The following is an 18,833-nucleotide window of genomic DNA, read 5'->3' on the forward strand; positions in this document are numbered from 1 at the left end:
GTGTGTGTGTGTGTGTGTGTGTGTGTGCGTGTGTGTGTGGTTGCAAGCGTGTAAGACACGGGGATAGGGTGGATTTCAGCAATGCTGGCCAGCAGTGATAAGATGCCAAAATCCCCTACACATTCTCACATGTCTAACCAAAGCTATAGACTTCATCTATAGAAACGTCCGCTTCCATCGAAAGAACACCAAAGGGCATGTTGAAAGGAACAATAAGCCTTAGATAAAATGCCATGTGTATCAAGGCACCAATAACTCCTGCTCAATATTATTCTTCATAAAAATGCTTCCCCAATTGCGTGTGCACTGGATTCTGCGTTCCTCCATAGTACATGTCTGACTACAAAATCAATTTGATGCCATGCATCTTCAGTCTTGTTATTAGTTTAGGATTAGAGGTAACCTTTCAGAATAAGTGCTGAGCCGAGTGAGAAACAGGAGCAAAACAATAGCAGAGACTGAGACACTGAGCTATGCAGTGTCTTTCCCTTCTGGCACTCGTACATAGACGCAATCACACACTCCTGCAAGATTAGAAAACCACCTTTGCAGTGTGTGTGAGTGATGGAACAGCCTTGCCTCAATTCATCACTGTGCTTGTATCGTATGTCTTGACCAATAGGTTTTTTCGTGTGTGTCTGCATGTGTGTGTGTCTGTGTGTGTGTATATGTGTCTCTGTGATTCTGTGCACTTTTCTGTGTGGTTGTTACATTTCCACAGTGACACATGAGAACTTCCGCGAGAGGTTAATGCTACATTGACCAGATTACCTAAACTGTGTGAGTGTGCGTGTGCGTGTGTGTGTGTGTGTGTGTGTGTGTGCGTGTGTGTGTAAGCGGTTGTGATAAATATGGTATGTTAAGGATTTGACAGATCAGACTTCCTACTAAAGAGGTATGCCACACACACTCACTGTCCAGGCAGAATTGTGTGTGTTCGAGTTGGTAAACTATAGATTAAATGTTACATGCTTTGCTTTTGAATATATGTTGTGATTTTAATCATAGTGTCAGGTTTCATCTTCTTGCCACATAGACCTTTACAGTATGTGCCAAAATCTGACTTTCACCGTACTTTGAGAATTATTATTGTTGATTCATTAAAAGTAAAAAAGCCAAAGCACAAGCAGCCGAGCAAGAGCTTTGACTAAACAGTAACAGAAATAAAAACAGGAACTACCTCAGTTTATAGATCTGCCACTCTCTCTGGAGATGATATTACCCAGTTGCTGTTGGCTAAATGAGATACGTTATCATAATCCCATGGCTGGTCACCTAGAGTATGACAGGACATTACGCTGCGTAATGGCCTGTTAGTCCTGGTGGATTATGCAATGCGGTCTCCCAAGGCAGCGCCTCAGCTGCCTGTCTGACAAGGACGGAGCAAGCTGGGCTTGTGTGTCTTGCTTATGGGCATGTGGTTGTTGTACAGAGCCAGCCTGTTATCTATTAAAACTGGTACAATCTCCCAGACCATTAGGCCATTCCTTCAACTTGCAAAAACATGAGGCAAAAATACTCAATAAAGAATCAGCGCCCGCTTTCATGTTTAAAATCTTATTATGTGTTTGAGGTAGCAAATCCCTTCTGCTGAATGTGCTTGTATTGTTTTGTTTTTTTTACCTTATAATATTTACATTTTTTATTATGAAAAAATTCAACACAAAAAGCCTGTTAAAAGCTGTCAGTACTTTGCAGATAACTTGAGAGTCAGCCTAAATCAATATTTTAGCCACACTTATTTGTTTGGTTGAGAGTTGCTCATACTACTATAGCATAATGTAGAAACAAAATGTTTGATCACAACATTCCAAGTGCACTGAGGGACTACAAATAAAATATTTTTTTGGCTTACTGCACTGCTGGACTGACCTGTAAGGACTACAAATTCACAAACACAGTCTTACACAAAGTGATGCATAAGGAAAGGAAAGCCCTGTAATGCAAATACTCCGTATTCATCGACTCAAAAGGCTCCCAAATGGATTTTTAGCCAAAACCCAAGCACATATAGTAATTAATTCTAGAAAAACCAAATGAGTATGCATGTGTATAAGTCAATGTGGTTGTTATGCACGAGGACATTTTCTCCCACAGGAAGACTGCCACTTTTCTTTAAGCCTCTGTGGACTTTTTTTTAATCTCTGAGCTATAGTTAATGTTTTGTCCGCATGATGGACAAAACAAGCCTTGGGAATTTGAATTTGAAAAGAGTGCAGGGAGTCTATTGTCCCCAGACAATACAGCGTGAGGGTTTGGGGAGCTAATGGTTTTCCGCATGTATCCATTCCTACACAGGAAATCACACTTACCGAAAGAGATAGGACTGTCCTAGCCCAATGTCATGGGCAGTAAATACACAAACACACCGACATGCACACGGTCGGACATTCACACCAACATGCTCACACTTCTTCTCCTCTGCTTTACTCTCTTTTGTTGCTTCTTTTCAACAAGGACACAGCCCCCTCTCCTTTTTAAAGTTCAGTCAAAGTGGCTTTCTTTCTTTGCTACACAGACATTGGCTTACAGCTCTGTCATACACCTAGAAACTCTCTTTTCAAAACGCTTTCTAAAGAAATAAACAAGCACAAAGGGACAGCACAAGACAAACTTTTGCCATTTTTGACTACACACACACACACACACACACACACACACACACACACAAATGATGATAATACAGACAGAAAACAAGCACTCAAAGCAATCAGAGGCAGAATCCCGACCAAGACAACTGTGTTTTTATTTTTTTATTTTTGCTATGGATTGACCCGGTAACCATTAGAGTTTTACTGCCTTGCTGAAAGTCATGTATCCTACCGCAAAAGGACACATGACTGGAACTGTCTGGCGGCTGTGGGACATTGTGAGTGGTATAAAACTTAGTCTACATCCACACCACTACGTTTTCATTTGTAAATCTCCATCATCACAAGTGTTTAGGCGCTGTAGCAGAACTCATCTGCATCCATATGAACACATCTGACGACCCATGTCACGTGACCTTTGCCACACACTGGGCATGCACGTGCCGGTATGAACAGGAAACAGTTTATCTAACGTTACTATACGGTTAAAGTTCACAGATGTACAACTTGAAATTACATGAAATACTATGGAGAAACAACGACAATTTCAAAAGGTAAAACAGCTGATTGATTTGCTTGGACTAACGATGAGGTGGAACTGTTATTGAAAGGAATGTAAGCCTACCTAACTAATAAGACTGACTGACGTGCGTGGTTGTTTTTCAAAAGGCTCTGTTTCTGCCTTTTCAGACTACAACGCAACCCCGTAGTTTTCAAACCAAAACGGGGCCAGTGGTGTTTCTAAATGTCTCTGTTTTAGGGACTCGGAGACGCTACAGTAGTTTGGAAAGAGAAGCAAAATATATTCCTTCTTAAATAAAAGCGTAGAAGTGTGGATGTAGCCTGCGTAAGAGCCCCAGACTAAAATATTTTAAAAGGTCCCATGGCGTGAGAATGTCACTTTATGAGTTTTTTTAACATTAATATGAGTTCCCCCAGCCAGCCTACGATCCCCAAGTGGATCGTAGGTAAATCGAGCCCTGGGTATCCTGCTCTGCCTTTGAGAAAATGAAAGCTCAGATGGGCCAATCTTGAATTAAATAGTCCCCCCCATCTCCTCCTCAAAAGCTACAAACTCAGAAATGACATGTACTAAGGAAAGCTCATTGTGGGACTTGCTCTGGTGGCTGTAATCCTGCACCAAGGCTGAATTTTGGAAAAAGAGACTTCACATATGGTATTAGGGGACCACTAAGGTCTGTGTAAAAGCATCCATGGGACCTTTAAGGTAATGTTGTTCCTACTATTACTTCATCGCTTTTATAAACAGTTATCTGCTCCATTTTAAATGGTCCAATTAGAAAACACTGAAGAACGGGATCATCAGTTCGTGACCAAGACCAATTTGTTTTCAACTTTTGACAGTGATTAAACGGACTAAATGAACTGTTTACATGCATTATATTCACCAGTCATCAGTGGCGTCATCCTACTGTTCTGTTTTACTCCACTCTTACTTGCACCATTGCACTTAGTTTTTCCTTGCTTCTACTGTACGTGCACTTGAACTGAAGTGCAATGACTTAAGTTGAGAGGAATGATAATAAAGTTGAGCTAAATTGAATTAAACTGAAGTTCAGTGTGATAAATGGCAATCTGTTCCCCCTGCCACTCTTCTACTTTCTCCCCGTACTGCGTCACAGTGAGGTCTTCCTGTTCACAATAGATCAAACTAAATGTGTAAATTTAGACGTGTTGCACCATTGAGGGGTCCGAGACCCCTTTTAAGCTTCTGGTGATTCAGTTCAAATGTCTTGGAACAAAGTTTTATTGCAAAGCAACATTAGCCAAAAAACTCTGCTCATACTGGCTGGAATTACATTACGTTCCTGGCAACATTAACTTATTGAACAGTTTATCAGGACAAACTGGGGGAACTAGTGGGGGCTCAGTGGTTTTTAATGGCACGAGAAAACACAACTTGAGATTTAATGGGTTGGAATCAACAAAACGACTCTGGAAACAGAAAATCTATCTTGCAAATGGTCACTCAATTCAGTAGAGGGGACATTCAGTCCATCCCCAATTGAAATGTCTTTTTTAATGACTAAAATGAATTTATTTGTTAAGCTGATTTCTTTGAAAGTGCAGGCGGCTCTTCTGTTTCCAATATTGACTGTGCCTTAGTGTCCTCTCTGATATAACAGGAGTGTGGGGTTTTGTTGTCTTATATAATCTAAAAAGGACATTTCAGCTATTGTGGACCAAACCATATTTGTACATATCTGTCTGTAACCCAAGGGTAGTAGTCATACAGCAGGATGAAGAAAGAACACCCAAATGATTTTGCTTTAATGTTTGGGGGGGGGCATTGTAAAAGCAAAGAGAATCACAATAAATTACGTATAAATAAGCCATCGGAAAATGCATCTCTATGCATATTCAGGAGGCTTTTTACACAGCGTGATACAGTGGTTAGCAATACATTTAAGACTTAGAGACAATCCCCCTATGTTTGAACTGTGACTTCCTCCGAAGTAAGATTAATACCTTCAAAGTTAAAATTCCTAATCTCCCTACTCTCATGCTAACACAGAGGCAAGCAAGAAGACGTACGCTTACACACACACACACACACACACACACACACACACACACACACACACACACACACACACTCATTAGATGCACAACAGGGTAGAGGATTGTTAATCAGGGTATTACGACAGCCACATGGAAAAGGTCCCTGAACCACACACGCTCGCAAATCATATGTGCGAACGCACTCTATTGGCGCAGAGTTTTCTGTCATTCAGACACACTTTCATATCCACTGAACCTCCTCCACACATCAACGCAGACTCTGAAGCAGAAGAAAGAGAAACCGGTGAATGTCAGGGGTCGAATATGTGCGAAACCTGCCAAACACATGCTCACATATTCAACATTGAGTTAGGTCAGCAAAGCGGCAGTTGAATAATTCCTATGAGGAGTTAGCCTAAACAGACAGTAGGTAGAGAAACAGCACTAGATGTCAAGTAAGAAGTGTCACAATAGCATATAACAGCTGCATATAACAGCTGTATGTTAAAGGGGGGAAATATTTTACTTTTGTTTTATCTTGAATATTCATTAATCTGAAGGAAGGACAGTCATTTTCTGCAGAAAATACTCAGCGTTGCTTTACTAAATATGTTATTATTGCACCATTCGGTCTCCATGAAGATTCTTTGATTCGACAAATCGGCTTAAAAAAATCCACATCACTCTGCAGATGTATGCATTTGTGTTTGTGTGTGTGTGTGTGTGTGTATGTTGTCATGACTGAGAATAAAACTCTCAGTAACAAAATGTAATTTTGTTCAATTTCTAAAAATGCTAAATACAGTCTGACCCTAAAGCCACCACAGCACTCTGTTCACCATTTATTTGTCATTAAACACTGGCTGGCTCTGACCTGCTGTAAGCCTCATTAGAATACACTTCCATTAATGACTCACATTAGGCAACAGACACACACACACACACACACACACACACACACACACACACACACACACACACACAATTTGGTCATGTAATGAATTGTGCCAGCCAATGTGAGAGTGTGTACGCTACAATGAAGCAGAACAATGCTGCTCCAGAACAGTTTCACCTGTGCGTCCTCTTCGTCCTACACCCGCTTTCATCTTAAGAGAGAGTTTAAAAGAGAGATGCGCAGGCAGAGATAAGGATAAAAGGACAGAAGAGGAAAAAAAAAACTCTGCCACTTCCACTTTCAGTTGATGAATGTTGAAGATCAAGAGAGTTGTTTTTGTCTGTTAAACGTTGTTAATGAAAGTGATACTTAAAGAGGTGGAGAGGTAGGAAGACAGGGCGATGATGACGACAGATAGTGGTGTGGAGAGATAAAGTAAGGCAACAGAAAACGTGTTGTTTACTCGTGAACTTCTGCACATCTCCCACATCGTGCTCCTTTTCAGTTTTGGAGGGCCATATCACAAGGGCGCGGATAACATGAGAGTGTTGGGGATTTGTGAGGGATCTGGATTCTGCATTATGTTGGCCTCTGAGGCGTGGATGAGTAATGTGACCGTGTGAATTCTGTGTCGCTCCCTGCAACACTAGGGAAGTCAGAGGCCAGGGTCAGTCATACGCCACTGTTGCTTTGGCTGTCTTGCTCAAAGACACTTCAACCAATTTGGGCAGAGCTTTCCTCAACTCTGGCTCAGTGTCCCATTTTGATATGAAACTCAGCTTTGAAGTCTTATGTTTTAGTGGTGAATTATCGGTCTCTCAAAGAAATGACAATCATTTTAAGCAAATTAGATCAATACTGGCCCTGTCTTTCCTAACAAAAACATTCTGTGACTCAGACAACATATTTACTTATTCAAGGACGGCCATTACTCTCTCATTAAGAATGTGAGGGTGACCTTAAAGTTTAATTAGGAAAGTCATTAATACCAGTGGATTTTCCTAGTTTTCGTTTTGAACTTCTTTTAGAGTCATTTCACCATTAAAGCAACACTATGCAACTTTTCCTTCCAATGAGGCAACCTGTAAGGGGGACCGAGGAGGGAAAAGTTGCATAGTGTTGCTTTCAGATTCTCTAAGAATCGGCCCGGCCCTTTGCTGCATGTCGTCCCCCCTACTCGTTCCTGACAAATCCACAGCTGTACAATCGTATAAATGAAGAAGAGGCCCAAAACTTGTTCTTGAAAAAGAATAACCTCATTGCCTTCATATTCTGCCAGCTGTGATGCATTCTCTAAACATCCCCTGAAATGGTCCTATGATCCTATCGTCCTATCATCTCTATCCTCAGCACTACAGCTATTTCATCTGTCAAAACACAAGGGTTACACAGAGCTAAAACAGACAAAGTTATTGGATATCACTTATTCATCAAAAAGGTGTTATGAGTCAGCACACACTGGAACAAGCTGACATTTTAATGCCAATGTATAGTGTTTTAAACGGCTTCAGACTTTTGGGAAGGAGCCATCAGAGTAAAAGAGAGAGAGAGAGAGAGAGAGAGAGAGAGAGAGAGAGAATTAGAGAGAGAGACATGATCAAAGCTTTACTGGGAATCCTTTCTAATATATTAATGAGTTAAAGGAGCGGGACAGGACATACACACATACACAAGCTCACACACGCAAACACTCGGGCTCAGACAGTGAGATTCTGAGATTCCATATCTTAACATAAAGGACCATGATTGGTTGGATATGGTCCATTACCAGACAGATTTTATCTGAAAGTCGGGAACCCTGCGTCTATGCTGGACCAATTACAGACCAGTCACTACTTAACAATACTGGATCCTATGGATATTTGCTTCCTTATTTTTCAACAATTTGTCTTTTGTCTCTCACTCAGATTCACGACAAGTGACAACATTTAGGAGAGAAAATACTGGCTGATCGTTAAAGTGGATGATTATGTTTCTGTGTGTGTAGTCGGGGGCATCGTCATTCAAAATGATTCCGAAAGCCGGTTCTGTCTGTTCTTTTTGTAACTCTGAACATTCATTCCATGAGTAATTGATGACGATGATAACCACCACTGATGAACAGCATAACATACTGTTGCACAACTAATTAAATTTTATTTACGATCACGATTTTGACTTGCCACGATCAAGTTTGCGTTTTTGAGCAATTTTTTTTAAATGCGTCCTTTCATAGAATGCTCCGGTTTTTTTTGCAAAGCCAATCTATCGCTCCTTAAACCCCTGTGTGATCACGTGCCAGTCAGAGTTGTTCCCTGCACCATGCAGCTTAGTTTCTAGATGTAGACAGTCACGGAGGACGGAGTAACGGGAGGAAAATTCAACAACAGATAGCAGTCGTCACACATCGGTCTCAAGATTTACCAGTTTACTAGTAATAGCGACAATGCGTTCCGTCTGTGGTGTTTTTCACACAACAGCAGGGACCAGTGCTAGTCGGTGCTAGTTAGCGTCTGTTAGCTCACAGGGCTCTAGGGCGCGAGTGATATTTTTCCTCTAGGTCGCACCTGTGCACCTAATGTCCTCGCATCCGCTGCAATGTTGTTCATATCGATATGGTTTAATTTTGGGTTACATGACCCATTTCTTCTGTAAAGCCGTGCCTGTGTTGGATCCGTCCTCTATTCTCTCTCCTCAACTCTCTCTCCTCTTACTCTCTGCGCAGCCCAGCCACAGAGCTGCCGACGGTCCACACTTCTGACATTTGTCGACAGTTTTAATTGTTATTAACACAGCTCTATATTGTTAATCAAGAGAGGCAAACCTGTATTTGTACCAGTGTTTCCGCTGGTAACTCTGTTATCGTGGCCGCCACGGCAAAAAACACAGAAGAAGTTATTGAATGCAACTAAATTCAGTTGGTAGAGTAACAGCGTGTGAGACGGAGCCAGCTGGACCTGAGCCAGAATATCATAGTTCATAAAAATGCAGCGCAGTGACGATGCAGACATTTCATACACACGACGTGTGTAACTCCGGTGCAGCCCTAGCATAACATTTCACAAAACTTGCTTTTCCACGTCTTAATCAATGCCCTGGTGCCAGCAAACGGCTGAGTACACATGCCAATCCATACACACAATCTCGTAGACACAATCTCGCAAACTATGTTAGAGACAGCTTCTCTTTGCTCAGCCTCCCTGTACCCTATGGGTTCCTGTTACAACTAAGAACTTTTAAATACTCAGTCTCTTTTTTTTCTTTTTAAAAAGCTCCCACATTTCAACATCTTCTTTCTTCCCTACATGTGAATTATAGCGTATTTTCTTAGCACTCAACGACATATAAACTATGGTCTGTTCTTCAGTCTACTAATTAACTCCATCACATGGCCAAATCCAACAACTCATCAGCGCTGTAATCTAACCAGCCAATCAAAACCACCCTATCAGCTGCTGTATCTACACAATGTCTCTGGAATAGAAAGGCACTCAGTTGGCCAAGTAGTCGCTCAGGCTTCATTCTTCCCGCCTCCAGGTCCTCCAAAAGGGATGCAATACTGTTACACTCTGCAAAACAACCAGAATGTCCACTAGTCAGTTGACAAAGCCAGCCAACCGTCTAAACAGTGACTCAGCTATTGAATCAACTTAGTTACGACAAAGTATTTTTAAGGGGATTGCATTGGTTTTTCTTTATGGTATTAATATAGCTAGTGATCCGATTTGATCCCTACAAATACAGCATATTTATTACCGTTACTTGTAAACTAGTCAAAAGTATAAACAATACAGTATGTGTAAAAAAACAAAAAACAGTCACGTTATGTTATTACTTTTGGATCATTTGACTATCATGCAATAGTGTACAAATATTAAAAAGTATACAAATCTCAGGACATTTAGACATTTACATATGAACACTATTTTATTCTGTAACTAGAGCACTCGGAGAGAGCCCCGATCTCCTCCTAGGCAAGCCTTATCTCACAATGTTCTAACACCACATGAAAGTAGCACAAATTCCATATCTCGCAATGTTAACAAAAGTGAAAAATAATCTGTATCCGCCCAGGTGATTCAGATCCACCCCAAAAAAAATACAAATAAATCCACCAACAAATAAAAACAAACTAAACCGAATTGGAAACAAAACCTCCTTGAGGTTGCTTTTTTTCTAAGTGTTGCTTCACTTCGCCTCCCTGCCAGTCATGCAGTCAGTCTGACTGTAATCCATCTGACAATCCAGTCAGTCAATCAATTGGTTGAGCTCCATCTTGAATTTAATACAAACAGCGAGCCAAACAGAGAACCCTGATTACCCTGAGTGCTACTCAGGATAATGAGTGTGATACATGGCTTACACATACAAGAAATACAGGCCGACACACTTACACACAGATATCAATCTTTGTGCATATTTACTTATTTACAATAGCTGTTTTCTCTGATCACACATCACAGAGCGGTTACATTTCATGAATAATTGATTCCATTTAGTGGTCTAGATTTGTCTTTTGTTCTCCTAAAAGTGCAGAGACATGCATCCCAAACAGCAGCTGATCTTTCTAGTGCTGTCAACACAAGAACATTCAGTTTGGACAGCATTCATCTGGTCTGTCAGGGGGGACTTTATAGTCCAACATCTCTCGCTGAGGGTGTAATTCAAACCCAAGGAGTTTGTCTGACTTGTCTTGAGTTTTCTTACTCCATGCGTATGCATGGTTGTGAATATGCACGGTCTGGTAATATTTCTTTGCGTCTCAGTTGTTCCATTTCTTCTGTGTTATTATGAAAATCCCTTAAACAACAAACTTGTGTGAAGAATCCTCCCGACTGGGTGAAAGGAGCAAAAACGAGCAATCACAATGCTTAAAAACTCTGCTTCCATAAAAGTCATCATCGTTACATTAGTGCCTGCAATTACAGTAGCTACTTTCCATTGCTGCATGATATCCTGCATTTCCATTCAGACTATAAGCTACAGACAAGTAAATACTCACATTATTGACATGTAAAGACAGAGTTTAATAAGCCAAAAGATAAATAATGACCTGGAAAAACACTGTTAAACAACAATATATATAATTATATACATATAGCAAATACTGTGTCTTTTCCTTCTTCCTTTTGGATTGCTGTTGCTATTACTGCTAATTGCATTTGCCCAAATGAGCATCTGCACATGCATATGAATTACTTGCGAGGGCTGTCAAGAATAATGGTGAAGGGGGGGTAAAAATATTGCAAGTATTAATTTAATTTGAGCATTTGACATGATTTATTAACAAGGGTGTGGATAAAAAGGCTAAAGCGTACGCTCTGGCATGTTAGGGTCCTAGCAGCACGTGTAGAATGCTCAAGAAATAAATACAGCTTTGACAGCTGTAATACTATGGAATTAGTGGGAGCGTTAACCTCCTACTCTCCCGCTGTCTCTCATTTGCTCCCTTTCCCTCTGCGGTACTGTTTCCTGATCTCTGCCTCTCCTCTGTCCACATTAATGAGATGGAATCGGTGTGAGGCAAAGAAGCTCAGTAAAGCGCAGAGATGAAACGCACAAAGATATTTTGTGACGTTTGTGTAGCGTCAGCAGAAAATCATGTCGTGGGTAATGAATCTGCTTTGGCCACTTGGGTGATGGCTTGAGAGATGGGAGGGGAAGAGATGGAGACAGGGATGGAGTGAATGAAAAAATAAAAGATCCAGAGACAGGAAGTCATATAAAGAAATTAGAGAGACAAGGAAAGAAGAGAAGGATGGCAGATATGGGTGATACAGTAAGGCTGGATGATGAGGACAGTGAAGTGGAGGGAGAGAGAAGCGAGACAGGAGGAGGGAGGGAAAATAGAGAGGCATATAAAGAGGGAGAGAGAGAGAGAGAGAGAGAGAGAGAGAGATGGAGGGAATGATTATGAGTGGAAACATTTGTCTCTCAATCAGGATATGGACTCCCATAAATAACATGCTTTCTCAGTCAACAGCATGATGTCACCATATTCACTCTCTCTCTTTCACTCACAAACTATCTGTGTGTGTGTGTGTGTGTTTCCATCATGAAAACCAAAATAGAACCAACCCAATGTCAGTTGCACCAGATTTTCCTCATTCCTCATGTCTAATTCCATTTTGCTCTCCTCCACCACTGACTGCTCTTGTACTTTGCTCGTTGGTAATCTTGTTGTGCTTGTTCTTAGTATTTACTGTGTGAGGCACGCTGTTAATGACATTGTAATGCTTAGACTAGGACTTTCTGGTAGATCTCAGGATACAAATGAGATGCACAGAGAGAAACACACAGAGAGACAGAGGAAGAAGGTATCAGGGGAAACAGAAAGACTGTAAAAAGGTGCAAAGAGAGGCAAAGACAGAATAAGAAAAATAATAATAATAGTGAAATAACATAAGGCTAATGTTGGCCATCTATGTGATCGATAGTCAAGTTCTGAATGCATGAGAGGATTCACTTTGTCTGTAATGTGTGTGATTGTAGCATCAGTGAAACATAATAATCTGGAAGAAACAGAAATATCCAGAGCAGCCATGAGTAATGGGTTTTGTTTAATTTGAAAATCAACTTTTTAACTGTGTGTAAAGATGTACAATGAACAAGTACTTTATGGTTTTTAGACGGTCTTTCATCAATCATCAAACACAAATTAATGCACTCACCTCATGGTTTATCGTACACGTTTTCGAATGGCTCTGACTGGAAATGTACTAATGTTGGACCTGATTCAAAACAGACCCTTGCTTAAGCAAAACCAATGTGCAGTCCAAAAGGAACTTGGCGACACTCAGAAATGAGGTCCTGAACATCCACAAAAAAACAGAGAACACCAACACTGGCAGCGACATGATGAACCATCTACTAGTGTGTAGCAGTGGTCAAAAAGAGTTGTGTATTGGTCATATTGACACCGAGACCCCAAAACAACCCACCCATCCATCCATCCATTCATCTGCAATGGAACAGGACTATATGTGGGCCCAATTAGAGTGAATAATAATATTGAAAGGTTCCAAGTTGGGTCTTGGTTTTCTAGGAACCAATTTGTATATAATATATGTGTTAGCTTGTAGTAAAGTGGTACAGAGCACCTTTATCCCAATGCATGCTCAATAGGAAGGTTGATGGATGGATGGATGGATGGATGAATGAATAAATGGTCTGCTTTAAAGCAACATATGTATATCTTTTAGTCAACCATCAGAAGCAGATGTTTGAAAAGTTGGCTACCCTCTTGACCCCTTCATCTTAGTTTATTGTGTTTTTACGTCATTGCTTTGAGGACAGCTATCATATATGATCTGTATTGCATAGGCTGTTTCTAATCTTTAACTAAACATTATCATAACTGAATATTTTCATGACGTCTTCTTGACAGTCCAATGTCAAATAATGTGAATATCCTCATTACTCAAGGACTGACAACTAGCAAATATTGATGAAGCTCACCTCGTCACCATGGGACTATGCTGCCTATGGGCTTGCATTAAAAAACATGTATTTTTCATGAACCTTTGCTCTGCTGACAGGAGTCAACCACAGGGTGTCTCAGAGGTCAGGCTCTGCAGGGCAACACAACTTCTCTGGTACTAGTTGACATTCAGCATATTGCTTAAAAACAGTAGGGAAATGCTTAACAGTCAACACAGATGTTAAAGCCTGTAAATAGTCCAGGAAGTGCTTGTTGACAGTGCAGTAGCACTCTTTTCTGTGTATAAGTACTGGTTAGCATTGCATGCTTTACTATTGCGTATGGATAACAGGGGCTATGTGTGTGTAAGTAATGTACCATAAAAACAACTGTTTGACTGTTGTCAGCACCCATCTTTGACTCCGTGTCTCCCAAGCGCTAACTCTCTTGTCCCTTCATCTGTCTTCTGCTCTGTATTCTCTCATGTCCCTCCCTGGATCTGCCTTGTGTCTTCTCCGCCCACCCCCGATATCCTTCCCATCCCCCTTCTGACAACCTCATCTTTTATTTTTCCCGGGCAATCAAAAATCGAATTCATATTCTTCAAGCTTAATTGGCATGACTTTTGAGTCTCATTCTCTTTCTCACCGCGGGTTTAAAGCTTTCAATTATTTTCATTTCCCTCTTTTGTTTAAAGTGATGTTTCATTCGGGGCCTGTCGTTTTCCACGGCTGGGGCTCCCATCTCAGGGTTGTCTTGTTTGAGTCAACATGAATCACATGATAAAAAAAAGTGACTGGAAATGGTACATTCAATGAACTTTCCTCAGTGTCAACAAAAGAAGTGAGGGGGGAGTGTTGTTGCTGAAGAAAAAATGCAATACAGGTGCAAATATACTTTAAATGATACAGCACATAGTTACATTTGTCCAAGAAATATGTGGCAAATTACACATCAGAAAGGTAGCATTTGTAGCATTACTCAGATTTAAATATCTAGTACTGAATCATTACTGTAGTTGATTTATTAGTTTTTAAATGCAGAACCTCAAAAAAATGTAAGAATGGAACTGCACGAGCATCTGCATGACCGGTAGAAGTCTGCACGTGTACGGGGATGCCGTACCCGGAACGTACATCTGAGCCTTTAATCTCATTGCAACCAATCACGTTGATTATTGCTGATTTCACAAACAAAATGTTTGCCTTTCTCTTTCCTTGAATGAATATTTGAATAAATGCATGGAATACATCCAACATGTGTTTGACACAAATGGGGATAACTGCTTTCCTTATATCAATCAACTTTCAAAAGCATATTTCTTCATGAACGTGTTCAACTATTTTCTGTCCGATATCTTTCACATGAGCTCTTGCGATGTTTGCTCCTCTGTCTCTCTGTCCCATTTTGCTTCACAATGTCTTGTTCCCTGTCTGTCTTTTTTGTCAAGTCTCTGTGTCTTTCTCTCACTTGCCTGCCTCTCTTTCACGTCCCATTTTCTCCTCCTTCCAGACAACAATGACATTTGTCTACAAGGAGCTTGTATCTATTTGTCTGACTCAGTCTGTGGACGTTTTCTACCCGGTGTTTCTCATCATCTTTGTTCGCCAATGCACTGCTGTCATTAATTATGAACTCTCAAATGGATTTCCTATACACTCAATGTCACACACACACACACACACACACACACACACACACACACACACACACACACACACACAAGGAAAAACGAAGACAGTGTGTGCCTTCCTCTGTATGTGTTTTTTGTACAAATTGAGTGAGACTTAACAAGAGGGTTCATTCCCCTTCTATCCATCTATGCATTCATATGTGTGCGCACACGCATTACTCTGTGTGTGTTAACACACTCTCTGCCAAGTGGGACATACCCCAGGGAATCCTGTCAATCAAACTGGCTAACAATTTGTCGGAGGAACAAGGCCCTTTCCAAGACAGGCAGATGAATTTAATTCTGTTTCTGTGTGAGTTTAAGGGTGTGTGTGTGTGTGTTTATGTGTGTGTGTGTGTGTTTATGTGTGTGTGTGTGTGTGTGTGTATGTGTGTGTGTATAACATTTTAGGTCTAAATGTACACCAGTAATACTTATCTACTTACAGTATACTAATATGTACTTCTGCATGTGTGGTATAATAGGCATCCGTGTGGTTTTTGTCCATGTGGCAGCTGATTCCATGTAGCATGGAACAAAGGCAAATGTTATACAGCACACACACAGACATTCACAAAGATAGACCTGAAAGCTCTCTTTCTTCCATTTGTGTTATTCATTCTCCCGTCTATCCATATCTGGTATTCCCTTAAGTGTTGCCCTTTCACCTTTTTCTCTCTTTACACTGCTTGCTCTCTCTGCCTTACTTCCTTGTGGCTTTTCTGCATGGCACAAAATATAAAAACAGATAAGGAGAGATCAGTACAAAGGTTTGAAAAAAAATGAAAATATATACAGTGAAGTCAGTCTGTCTGTCTGTTTGAATTATCCGTGATTTTACAAATAGAAATAAGCACTATTACAATAAAATGAGCAATATTAAACCCAGTTATGTCGAATAATTGCTTTTCAACGATAGCAAATTAGTTTTCACACTGTTTGAAGAAAGAGTAGTGGTTTCACCTTCCATTGATTTATCCTCCTCTTTCCCTTCAAGCATCAATTGGTATTCCTCCTGACTTTCATTCTCAATCTGTTTCCATTTGCCTTCCATCCTTTCTCTATTTTCTCAGTTTCTTCCTGTCTTCATCCACTTCTTATTTATTGTTTTTCTTTCCTCTTTCACTTACCTTCTCTGCTGCTTTGACCTAATCTCCAAAGACAACATTCCTATTTCCTCTGCCATTTCTGTTCTGTTTATGTGTGTGTAACTACATTTGTGGGGTCCAAAAAGCAGGAGTTCAGTATCCAGACAGCTTTGTAGGGGCCACAATGCTGGACCCCACAACTTTAAAGGGCTGTTTGAGGGTTAAGACTTAGTTTTAAGATTTGGGTTAGAATTAGGTTATGGTTAGGGTGAGGGTAAAGGAATGCATTGTGTCAATGACGGGTCCCCACGAAGATAGTGCCACGCATTGTGTATGTGTGTGTGTGTGTGAGCATGTGTATGTGTGTGTGTGCGCCTGTGAGTCCCTCGTGACATAATCATGTGCGTCACTGAGGACTTATTGACTTCCCTAGACTCTTTCTTTGAGTCAGCTGACTTTAACAGCCCGACCTTATTGGCTTATAAGCCAAGGCCACTCTTTACTAAAAGTCAAGTGAAAAATTGACTCTGTTAAACACAGACACACAATCTAATTTATGTCCATGCATCTTGAGGCAACTCTCAGAATAGCAGTCACTGCATTATGTAGGTCTTCTCAGTTTCTCTTCCTGGAAACCTCCGTACACAAATCATTTCGAAACACGCTCATGATCATCAGTTGACCTGACTGGCTTCTTTGTTGAACGCTTATTTGTTATGGAAGTAGCCTTGGTAATGCAGGCCTAAATATTAGCAACGTGCAGTGCTGGGTTGACAAGACAATTTGGTCTTCTATTGTTTCTCCGTCTGTGAGTGAGGAAAAATGAATTTTGAACTTTCTCACAGGTACATTTCCACTCCACTCCGCTGCCACCTTTGACCTCCCAGCAAGTAACCAGTTACTGTAGCTTAAACCGTCCAAACGATTCACAGTAAACATCCCCGCTAACACCCAGAAACACACCGCAAACCTTACACTAAATCCACCAGTCAACTGAATCCCAATAACAACAACAAAATCCAAACGTATTGTTAGGAACATCTCAAGTGGCATAAAATTAACGTAATGCAAATGAGGAAGATCCCTGGCTTTGTCAATGAAATTGACGGCTGCATATTATAAAAGCAGAAACCATTCAATTAAAGAAGAGAGAAGACAATTTGAGCACAGAAGAAGGGAAGGTATTTGAGTTGTGTAGTACAGAGTTTTAAAAGTTTTAAAGTTTTAAAAAAGTACAATACAGGAAAGTTGGGAGGAAGCGAAGAGCACAGTACGATAAATTACAGTCAAACAGTATTTACTTTTTGAGAATAGAGAGGTGCACAATAACCAGATAATAATACTAATAATGGTAACAATAACAAGAAGAAGAAGCAGGCCTCAGCAGATAGGACATCCAGTTTAATGAAACAGAAGATAAAATGCATACTCACCAAGCTGACTGCGTCTCTGAGCGTAGGCTACCACCACCGCGGCCAGAACTACACAGCACAGCGATGTCACAAGGTTGGCCATCTGTGGACACACACACAGCAAAGTCATCAGCGGGAGCGCGCGCAAGAGAAACAGAGCCGGCGAATGAGTGAGTCCGCCTGTCCTCCTGATTGACTGACAGACCCATAGACGCCTACTACCCCTCGTAAGAGATGGAGAGATAGCTGCTTCCTGTCCTCTCTCTGAGTCTCTCTATCTCCTTTCACTATTACGGCTCCTTCAGTGGTCTTTTTTTCTGTCCTTTGCCGTTTCGTTCCTACTCGTCAAACTCCCTCATTTCTTTACTCCTCTCACTGTTGTTATCCTCTAAACTGTACAACCTTTCTCCCTCTCTGTTTATGTGTGTCCCTGTCTCTCTTGCTTTCTGTTCATCAGCCTAATGGGTCCATCCTCTCTGGGATGGGCTCTGGCCAGCAGCTCTTAAAGGTATAGCACACCAGAAACAAACGCACAGCTTTCCTGTCAAACAACAATAGTTCGTGGGCATGCCGTTGCATCATTCTTGCTTAAGATTAACATGTAATCCAATAAAAAAAGATGTAGGAAGTGAAAAGTGCTCTCATCTCGTGCTTTCTCATACTTTCATGCTTTTGTGTCTTCATGTTGTTCTACCCCGGTCTCAGTCCTTTGCTATTATTGTCTTTATTGTCGTCTCATTTTAAATCACCCTTTTTCTATTCTAAAAGAAATAGTTTTCAGTAAATATTATATACTAATTTCAGTGAGATGAAAAGACAGCAATACAGTAAATCAAAGTGCTCTGTCTAAACTCAAAAATAGTCTGTTTTAAAACAAAAAAGTTCAGAGGTAGCGTTACATGGACGTAGGAAAATTAAGACCCATTTTAATTTTTTTGAGACCTAGAACACAATACTTCAGCGAATTTCGCAGATGTTTCATCCGCCGTCTTGATCACGTGGCTTAGCTACCCACACTGTCTCATCAATCCCCCACCACACACACACACACACACACACACACACACACACACACACACACACACACACACACACACACACACACACAAAAACTGCTGGTTGAACAGGTCAGTGCTTGAATTTCCCCCTTCCTCCGTCCCTTTCAAAGATCCCGGATAAATTAATTGATTAGGTCCAATGTTTTCACAGTAACCAGTAGTAAGCTTAATTTTAAGCGTGCAGACATGAGAGAG

General features: G+C 40.8%; 1 protein-coding gene across 2 annotated transcripts in view; it reads right to left on the minus strand.

Moving 5' to 3' along the window:
* The window catches only part of cntfr (ciliary neurotrophic factor receptor), a 252,365-nt gene that overhangs the window by 131,485 nt on the left and 102,047 nt on the right, over positions 1 to 18,833 (minus strand). The window contains exon 3 of one of the 2 annotated variants that reach the window (XM_032539218.1): positions 17,602 to 17,683. In XM_032539218.1, coding sequence (XP_032395109.1) covers positions 17,602 to 17,683 — 82 coding nt within the window. Of the gene's footprint in view, positions 1 to 17,601; positions 17,998 to 18,833 lie in introns of those variants that run through there. The other variant, XM_032539217.1, reaches the window with a different exon arrangement.

This window comes from Etheostoma spectabile, chromosome 16 (assembly GCF_008692095.1).
Source record: "Etheostoma spectabile isolate EspeVRDwgs_2016 chromosome 16, UIUC_Espe_1.0, whole genome shotgun sequence".
NCBI classification, from domain to species: domain Eukaryota; kingdom Metazoa; phylum Chordata; class Actinopteri; order Perciformes; family Percidae; genus Etheostoma; species Etheostoma spectabile.